The sequence below is a fragment of the Gossypium hirsutum genome, chromosome A01 (assembly GCF_007990345.1).
Source record: "Gossypium hirsutum isolate 1008001.06 chromosome A01, Gossypium_hirsutum_v2.1, whole genome shotgun sequence".
NCBI lineage: Eukaryota > Viridiplantae > Streptophyta > Magnoliopsida > Malvales > Malvaceae > Gossypium > Gossypium hirsutum.
Genome location: NC_053424.1, coordinates 18,664,740 through 18,675,226, shown reverse-complemented (window position 1 = coordinate 18,675,226; position 10,487 = coordinate 18,664,740). Strand labels below are relative to the sequence as shown.

Here is a 10,487-nt window from a genome sequence, read left to right as displayed (position 1 = left end):
TCGGATTTTCTAATTAGGCAAAAATTAAATCAAATGACTTAAGTCTTACGTTGTGCCCACAATAACTAATAATTAAGTCCTAAAAGTTGAAAATGAACTAGTTTTTTTAATTATGAAATATAATAATTACTCATCTCATTCATTCCTTAATTACGTCACCAAGACTTCGATCTCCACTCATAAGAATAAAATATTTTGTAACCAGCAGTTTACCCTGCAACCGGAAACAATAAATACCTTAATGGATAAATATTTTGTGGTACCGACTTCCAAAATGCAGCATACACGAGGACAGGCATAAGGTACTGAAATTGCAAATCACATTACGCCAAGCCAAGCTCTAAATTCCATTTTAACTTATAACTAAGCTTGAAATCTACCTAAATAACAAAACAAACCCATCCAACTAAACTTAAGAAATCTAATCATTAAACCAAAAAGCAAACCGTCGACAGGCAAAACTACAATGCAGCACTAAAACCACCATTTTTGTACAGATAGCTAAGAAAAAAATAATAATGTTCAGTAAATTCATATGGTTTTAAGCTTCAGGAAACGTTCATGGCCTCAGCATGATAGTTCTCAAGCTCCTTGTCAAGATCATCTGCTGACTTTTCCAAAGGCTTCCTTTTTCCACGGCCACGGCCTCTACCACGACCACCTCCACGACCACTCCTCATAGTCATACCCCCACGACGGCTGCAACAAGAACCAGCTAGTAAATTAAAAGCTAATACCAAAATACAACCATTTATCATCGATAAGAAATCAACTGCGAAAAGATGAAGTAAATAAGCTTTCAATCAGTTCATATGCATCCACCACCTATAATTCATAAAGAACACACAACATACAAGATACATAGTTAATTGTTCCATCTACAACCTTCACCACTGCAAGCTTCTTTGCGGCAGGTATATGGTTAAGGTAAACCAACCTAAAAACCATGACAATACTGCCGCACCCATTGAAAATTTTGAAGGCTGTTAAATCAATCAATCATTTTGTTAATCATATGAAATGACAGGCTCGAGGCAAACGAAAGGACTGTTAAGATAAGGGCTAAGGATGTTATTTATTTATTGGTTCAAAAGAGGCCAAGGCGTCTGAGGAACTGCAGAAGGAGAATTTGCAAGTGCCGAGTATAGACCTTACAAATATTTACCTCCTAAGAGAGTTGGGTGAATCATTTAGGTTAAGCCCTAGATTCCAAGAGAGCCATCTAAAAGAGCAAGTCCCAATAACTTGCAAAAGAAAAGCTCAAATAACAAGCTAATTTACCTAGCAGTGTAGTAGAAATGAATGTGGAAGGAAAGGGAGAGGAAAGAAAATTTTCCTCTCATTTTGTAAGAACAAAATAGCGATGAGGAAAACAAGCAGGATGTGCCCCTTTATTTCCTCTTAATCGAATTCTTCCAAATATGGGAGGGAAAAACTCATACTTTCCCTCCCCTCCTTTTTACTCATGGTTTTAATAAAAGCAACGCACTCACAAAAAAATTCACATATAAGCTTGTACAAAACATCTTACAAGAAAGAAGGAATTGGCAACTTATTTATCACGTTGGATTAATTTAAGTTTAATGCCAATTACAATATACTGAAAAAAGAAATTCTACATCATAAAGGTGTCAAAGTTGACTGAAACTTACTTAGGACCACGATTAATTCCAGCAGAGCTTCTTGATTGACCTGCTCCAGACCTGCACAAGTACTTGTCAGTTTAGTTGTTGTAAAATGGTAGATAAAAAAAGTTAATCAGTATGGAATAGACAAAGAGACGGGAGATAAATCGATGTAACTACCAGTAACTTTAAAACTTAAAGCAGAAATAGCTCTATAAACAAAAAACATATGTATAGCAAAAACCTAAAAAGTAAAAATATACAGAAATACTCGACATGAATCAGAAGATGGGAAAAGAAGTACTCATTTTCCCATATGTAAATTACCCAAGAAGTTTTCAACAACCATTCCAGTTGATTGCAAATAAATAAATATGATAAAACAACATGGGTCGATACTGAGTATGTAAAAAGAAATAAATTACGGATCAACAAAATACAACCTTCTTAAACATACATAAAAAAAAAAGCTTAAAAAATACATTATCTTGGGTCTCCAATATAGTGGTGTTATTATCTCGTCTTGAAAATTACAGACTCCAAGATTCAGCAGTGTCTAAAATAGTATAGACATAAGGACCCATGTAAAAACTGTTAGGGACTTTAATACTACTGCAGAAAATTAGAAAATAAAAAAAAATGTTGACACACAGATTTAGACTGAAGAAAAACCATAGAAGTGTTTAAAGGACCAAGTAGAAGAAAGTAAAAGACCTAGCTTGACCGAAAACCAACACTTAGCTCACAAGATTTTTTGTTGTCTTCAGTGGCCTTATGACATAGAATAACAATGTTATACAGTCTATAATCTCTTCTCTCTTTTTTTTTTTTTTTTCTGAGGGGGGTGTAGGGGATGGAATCCAAGACCTAACTAAATAGAAGAAGCCCATGTGTGCCGGTCCTTGTATCTAGAATCTTCTTATCTCTTAATCTTTCTTCTTCAAAAGAAATTCATTTCCGTTTATTCTCTCTCTCTCTCTCTCTCTCTCTCTCTCTCCATATTCCTACAATCATTCCTTGTATGCTTCATCCCACAGTGTTGAGGTGGCTGGGTGGGTATATATATTGCTTAATTTGTAGATAGGGGTTTTTTGGGTCTAGTTTTTCACATCCAATAATCAGCCACTGAAGTCCCCTGCATTTACTTCATTTGGTGTTAGTTTAGGCTTATGTCAAAATCCAAAACCATGTGCCTAATATGGTATTAAATGCATATTGCATTGACACTGCTATGGTACCCTAAATGATGAATCCATGTAAAAGAGTTTAAAAACTAGAAAACAAACAATTAGAAATGAAGCAAATTCAATAAAGCAACTGGTACCATAAAGAAGTAGCCATAATGAAAGATCATTTAATGAAGTTGAAATAACGGAATTTTGGGTTGTTCGATCAAGTAAGGGGAATTCGACAGAATTCACACTCAATGTTATTATTATTTTTACTTTTTCCTTTCTTTTTATTATCTGAATATTCAGGAACTAAGACAATTTCAATGATCCTTTTTGCCATGCATAAACTTAACCAACAATTAGGATAAGCACGAAAATGAAAGCTTCTAATATATTCTAAAAGAGGGTTCAGGCTTTATTTCAACAATGATTATGGCTTAAAAAGCAGACTAATGTTTGACTAGAAATGAATATGCATTCAGGAAATGAGTTCAGAACATGAACTGAAAAAGTTATTGGTAAAATAGAATATAGAAAGAAAATAAGGAAAAACATTGAATCGCATGAGAAATAACAGTCATAACTAGAAAATAAAAAGAACGAATATAGAATCACATACGTCATAACAACAGTCCTCTTCTTCCTTCCCTTTGTTCCAGTTACATTTATACGAGCTGAAACAGGGACTTCTGCATTGGCACCAACAATTTCAATTATCATGGGCTTTCCATCCAACAATACATTGTTGTACCGCTTAAGAGCAGCAAATGCATCACTTCTTCTAAGATAAACAACTTCAGCTGAACCCTGAAAGCAACAATCAAACATTTTGATACTGAAATAAGAACAACCATGTAAAATATTAGACATGAATCGGCAAACATTTAGGACAACATAAACTAGAATACAAAGACACAGGACCAGTCTAAATATTTCATCAAACATGCAAAGGACCAAACCACCTCAAGATTTAGGCACATCTTTACACATCCAAACATGCACAAGGAGCACAAGAGGAAGGATGTGGTATAGCCACCTCAACCAAATATGATCCAGAAGAGAGAAAACAAGAGAGATATCCCAACAAAAATATTGCATCAACAACTCAAAGTTCTCAATTGTGTAATCCAGATCTGAAATTTCATATATTTCAACAAAACCCTTACATGCATAAAAAAAAAATTAAAAGCTAGCAGCCTTCAATTATTCATCAATATGAACTTCTCGCAAAACATGCCAGGCTCCTGTGAGTGATTATTCCCTATGATTTTTCACCAATTTCTACATCTAGGACAGAAAGATAGTGGCATAGCTCAGTTAACATGAAAATAGCCTGAAAATCTATGAAATAGAGAAAAAAAATTCCAAGAGTTATCATTTAAGCAACAAGCAGTTTCTATGAGCTTTTCTTCGAATACAAAATAACACAGTTTTCACTAAATAATCTGCACAATTCATGCGATAGAATTGCCAAAGTTTTTACAACAAGTAGTTACTATAAGCATCAAACTAAATCAATTCTTTATTCATTAAAGTGCACAATTCATACAGTTTAAATATCCTAAAGTTTTTCAAAGATTTCTACGACTACTTTAAGAAAACTTTATGTCCTTTCAATACTGCAACAAGCCAAATCCTGTTATGTCGGACTTAAATGCATTAAAAAAATCACTGCAATAGAATTATCAGAAGCAATTAGTATAAAGAAAAAACTTACACTTGACCGACCATTTTTATCGTAATGAACCGAGTACCTTTTCAGCTCTCCAATCTCAGAGAAAAGTTCCTGAGATGTAGATTAAGTTTCAGGGTATTTCTCCAAAAATACTAACACAAAGTACTTTAGCCTTAAGTTTGTGATAAACCACTTTACCCTGATATCTTCATTTGTGACTCCATGATCCAAGTTGGAAACATATAACTTCGTGCCAACCTCTACTCCTGATATCCCTGCAGCTCTAAGGCTGTCTTCAAACAAATCATGCTGCCATGGCAAGCTCCTGGTTTTGTGGGAAGACTAATAAAAGCGAACATGATGTGTCAGCTTATTACTTAGGAGCAAGATCACAGTCTCCAACATGAATGATGATCAGCTAAATTCCCACGGAACATTAAAGCAAAGGTAGTAGCAGTGGAATCCAGTACAGTAAAATGCTAAAGCAATCTAGCAATGTATCAGTAGGTTCAGCTACTAAGCAGAGATAAGAGTTGAGGATTAATTCCAATACATTTAAATCAGTTGTATACAATGACTACGGGCGAGTACGCCAGCTCCGAGGGATGAGAAAGAAGCTACTGGAGAAAAGGCCGTTAATAGAACAGAACAGGAAAAAAAAACTGAAACCTTGCACAGAAAGAAAAATCCATGATAAGGGTATCCACAAACAGATCATAAATACCATCTATGCGGCCAGGCATCAAACGCTAAGTAAGTTACAAGCATGCGACATAGGTGACAAAATGGCAGAACCCAGAAACGCTAAAGGGTTCAACTTATCAGAAATTTAAAGCTTCAATGAAGCAACAATGCACAAAAATGTTAGCATTGACAGCAATCGCAGCACCAAAACCTTGGGAAATATCAACGAGGTTTCCAAATAAGAAACCCTAATATATAAATCAACGTAAGAAGCTAGGCATAAAAAGTAAATTAAAAATGTGATCCTAAATCATGTCCGCGAAGCAGAGGTTTGAGCATGCCTTAGTAATAGAAAGTTGGGATGGGCGGGCATTAACAGCGAGGGGGCCTCGACGAGTAGCGAGAGTCATTCTTCCAGGGCGCGGCGGCCTAAGGCGGGGTCTGCCTCTCTCGGTATTATTTCGATTTACCATATCATCCAGAGGGGTAGGCATGAAACAAAGCTAAAACAAAAACAGAAAACCAAAGTAAAATAGATATTTATTGCTCAATCGAAGAGGAGGAAGAGAAAATTACCTGAGCTAAGGAAGATGAGAAGACTTGGGCTCAGACTCAAGACTCAGGAGGTAGGGAAAGGAACAGGTAATTAATATTAAACTAATTTATTGAGAAACTTTAAAAATCACCATCTATCTGTTTTTCATTCAGATTTATAAGGGTTTCATAACTTAAAAAAAAAAAAAACATTTTAACCTTCATTCCATTTTTCGCTTTCTTTTATTTTTTATTTTGTATTATTTATTAAATCACTCTAAAATTAATGAAAAATTACTATTAATTGATTTTACTAACTTGGCATTTACGTGGCCGTCTATGCTAAATTAATAATGAATTAATTTTTTAAAAAATATATTTAAAATTTTTTTAATACTTTTTAATTTTATTTTTTATAATTTTTAATTTTTTAAAATTTTTTATTTAAAAAATTAATTAATTGTTGAAATAGCATACATGTGGTAATCCACATGAATACCATAACAACAAAGTTAATAAACTTAACTTTTCTATCTATTTTAGAGTAATTTAACAAATAGCACAAGTTTAAAAACTAAAATAGGCAAAAAATCAAATGAATGGTTAAAATGATTTTATTTTTTTTTAATTAGAAAACCAAGTAAGTCATTATGCCTATGTAAAATGAATTATCGAATGTCAAGAGTCAACTCAATATTAGCTTTTTTATAAAATTACAATTTAAAGGATAATTAATATTATTATAATTGTATTTTTATTTTTTAATATTTTTATATAATTTACAAAGTATATAAAATTATAAACTGAGTTGTGTCACAAGTTAACTGGATATCAACTCAGTTGTGAAATTATCAAGATACTATTTGATAGCTCAAACGATCAAACCAAAATTATCAAGAGGTGGTGAATTGGCTTTAAAAAAATTGAGAAAGCTACTATGAAAAGAAAGATATTGAATTTTGGATTGATAATATGTGTTTCTGGAATACTCTATGTTTTGGCAGAAAAAGAAAGTTCAATTTGGGATATTAGAGGCAATATGGGACTCTGAGAAAGACTGGTGCGGTGCCCTAATCTATTTTTAGGTAGAAATTTCGAGGACAAAATTTCTTAAGGGGGAGAGTTGTAACAACTCATTTTTTAGTAGTGTCAAAAATAGTGGTTTTAGGGTCACAATTCCAACGAGTGAGCCCGTAAATATTATTTTTTAATATTTACGACTTGAATATAGTGTTTTATTAAATTTTGATCAGGTAAGTTTTGCTAATTAGACAATTAGCTAAGTACAAGTGGTTTGACCCCAAACTCAAGTGGTTTTAGAAAAAGAGATATTGGGACCTTATTTCTGTAAATCGAGCCCGTAAATATTATTATTAAATATTTATGGAGTTGTTATATAGGTAAATTAAAATTTGGTCCAAAAATTTTAGTAATTGATTGGTTAATTAAGGTATAATGACTAAATCATAAAAATTGTAAAACATAATCGCTATTGATTTTTATTAGCTAAAATGCTTAATCGATAAATGAAAAGGGGTTTATATGATAATTAGACATTGGTTGTTTAGTATGGACGGTTAATGCCCATTAAATTACTAAATTTTATGATTTATTTAAGGTTTAAAAGGTAAATAAATAACAAAACATTAACAAAAGAAAGAAAAGTTCTCATCTTCATCATTTTTCATTTTCCAACCGATTCACCATTGTTGGAGAAGCTTCAAGGTTCGGACAAATAGTTTTCTTGCATGGAAGCTTAATTAAAGTCTGTTTTTCGTAAATTTTATGTTTTTTGAGATCGTTGTAGTTTAATCTAGCTAACCAGGTGTTAGTTTTCGAAGCTGTTAAAATTTCTAAGTGCTACCGTTGATGAATGTTTGATGAAACTAGATTATCTTGTTAGAATTTATGCTTAGATGTGAAAAATGATTAAATTATAAAGTAAAAATTGTTAATTTTGTGTATAGAGACTAAAATATTTCAAAATTAGTAAGAAGTTTTTATAATTATTGAATTTAGAGGGTTGTACAGGGATGAAATTGAAATCAGATTGTAAATTGAAGCTTGAATTTGAAAGATATAACTATTTCAGTTTTAAGTACTAAACTGAATAGAATGTAAAAATTTAAGGAAATTGTGTCAAATGAAGTTAAGTTGTTATATGCATATATTAAGATGTTATAAGGCTGTTGGAATTGATAAATTATAATGAATTATTATAGATTTGGAACTAAACCAAGCAGAAGTTAATCGAGAAATAGAAGAAATTGCAGATTAGTCATTGACACTTTGTGGTTGTTGTTTTCCAAGTAAATTCGTACGGAACTTACTGTATTTTCTTATTACACTGAATTGTGTGTTTGTATATATTAATTATACATATATAATTGTAGATTTAATGACTTTAGGTATCAAATAGATTAAATCGTAAAATATGAAATACTTGATAAATATGAAAAGATTCATGACATTGAATGGATGTAGGAATGGTATGTAGTTGGATAGCATGTATATGATGATATTGCAAGTTTAAAATGTATAGAGAATTGTTATTCGAAATGAGAAATGTGTGTATACGGCTACAGGGTTTGAAATGATGTAGTATTAATAAAAAAAACTTGTATGAATTTAATAAATGGGTTGAATATGAATGGAAAGTCATTAGGGTTTTAAAAAGAAAAAAAATAAGAATCATGATTAAAGATTTATTCGATGGCTAAGATTCAACATAAATTACAGATTCTCGACAGCTTGTGTGAGCAACATCGTATTATTATATAATGATCTGTGATTACTAAGATCCAACTTAAGTGGGGATTCTCAATAGCTTGAGTGAGCAACATTGGATCATTATTTAGCGATGGTTGAGATCTAGCATGTGTTGCAGATTCTAGACAGCTTGAGTGAGCAGCATCAGATAATTATTTAGCGATGGTTGAGATCCAACATGTGTTGTGGATTCTTGACAGCTTGAGTGAGCAGTATCACATTATACTTTATTGATGGTCGAGATCTATCATGTGTTCCTGTAGTCTACTTATTTAAGTAGCATTGAGTGGCTAAACTGATTTATTTAAGTAGCATGGAATAAAGTTTACTTAAATAAATCAAATCTACAACTTGTGGAAGCAAGGTAGCCCCATGTATTTGATGAAAAGTTACTATAGTTTTCCGAATGAAAATGTTAATTAAACGGAAATGTAATAATTAGAAGGATTGAATATGAAACTTATTATTATGTTGCAATATTGAGCATGATTTGAATGTGGATTAAATTGATATGTTTATGTAACACCTATAACCCATACCTATTATCAGATTAGGGTTACAACGTATTATCGTACAATCTAGAACAATCAATAATAGATAGCATTAAGTTGCCTATTTAATTAACAAAATTTCATAATAATTTGAATCAGAGTAATACGTACATTTATGGGCCTTAAAATTAGTTTAGGAACAATTAGGGACCAATTTGACACAAATTAGAAAGTTCAAGAAAAAATTGAAAATTTTCAAAATAGGGGTCACATGGCCGTGTGACATAGCCCAAACCATGTGGTTCCGAATATGGTCATGTGGCCAACCGTGTAACGTACTGTGTACCTTTCGAAATAATTTCACACGGCCATGTCTCATGCCGTATAGCATTCGAAATGCCCTTATACAACCTTGTCGTAGGTTGTCTGCTAGGCCATTTTCAATTCGATGTTAGGTCATATGGCCATCTCGCAGGCCATGTACCAGCCTATGTAAAAACTGTACCTAACAAGTTCAAGGCACACATCTGTGGGGGTTACCTGTGTGTGACACATGGTCGTATGACAGCCTATGTCTCAGGTCATTTGTACCCAAGAATGGCCAAAATCATGCTATCTCATTTTTTTCAATTTCATAAGAACCCAGACCAAGTCATACCAATCCAACACATATCTAGAAACATTTCATATATTTATTTACCCTATTACATGCCATATAAGCCAAGAGGTTTACAAAACCTACCATAAAAATGTCCATGGGATATTGTGATTCTTCAGGTTGATCCAATCTCCCAACTACAAAATGCAATTTACAAAACAAACACAAAATAGGCGTAAGCTTACTTGAAGCTTAGTAAGCTCGTTAAATTAAACGATAATATTACTAAATTTAAACATAACAGATCAAATTATATGATTAAATAACTAAGTTCATGTCAATCACAGCTCACAGCAAGTGAATATTGTACAGTACACTAGTTTAATTCATATTCCAAGTCGTCATTTAGTAATATCTCAAGTCAAGAATATCCAATACGAATCGTTACAATGGCATGAAGCCTGCTAGGCTTAAAGCTCAATAAGTCACCAGCATGAGGCCTGTTAGGCTCAAGGCCCGATACAATACATCGGCATAAAGCCTGCTAGGCCTAAGGCCCGATATAATACACCGCCATAACAACTCAGTTCTATTATATATTCCTGGTAATCAACATTCAACCTTATAATACTGAAGCTAAAAGAGTAAATTCAAAAATAAAGAATAAGATATAACCATATATATATAATACGAACATTGAACTGATAGAACCAATTTGCAGCAACGACTCAAGTATAGGGACTATCCATCGGTAGGACATCTAAGACTAGCACCCGAAATTGTATAACCCCTAATGACCTGTCCTTTGTGTTCCAAGTATTACGAGGTTCATATGGGTCATATACCATGTCCATTTCAATTAACTTTCTTTACATTACACCATTACGAGCACACATCCATATAATTCTTATTTATCAGCCATAACACTGAATTAACTAA

General features: G+C 32.7%; 1 protein-coding gene across 1 annotated transcript; it reads right to left on the bottom strand.

The window, feature by feature from the left end:
* Window positions 1-303: 303 nt before the first annotated feature.
* LOC107937033 (THO complex subunit 4D) lies at window positions 304-5,879 on the bottom strand. Its single transcript, XM_041113963.1, has 7 exons — window positions 5,733-5,879; window positions 5,498-5,659; window positions 4,671-4,814; window positions 4,515-4,583; window positions 3,417-3,604; window positions 1,653-1,703; window positions 304-699 (listed from the first exon to the last, which is right to left on the bottom strand). The coding sequence occupies exons 2-7, from the start codon at window positions 5,648-5,650 to the stop codon at window positions 549-551; spliced, it is 756 nt and encodes a 251-aa protein (XP_040969897.1). The 5' UTR covers window positions 5,651-5,659; window positions 5,733-5,879; the 3' UTR covers window positions 304-548.
* Window positions 5,880-10,487: the final 4,608 nt, after the last annotated feature.

Bases quoted from the DNA above. Each gene is read 5' to 3' on its own strand.
- LOC107937033 (XM_041113963.1), bottom strand. From the start codon at position 5,650: ATGCCTACCCCTCTGGATGATATGGTAAATCGAAATAATACCGAGAGA. The intron at 3,605-4,514 runs GTAAGTTTTTTC...TGTTGCTTTCAG, and splicing joins ATAAAAATGGTCGGTCAAGT to GGTTCAGCTGAAGTTGTTTA. The intron at 1,704-3,416 runs GTATGTGATTCT...GTACTTGTGCAG, and splicing joins AAGAGGACTGTTGTTATGAC to GTCTGGAGCAGGTCAATCAA.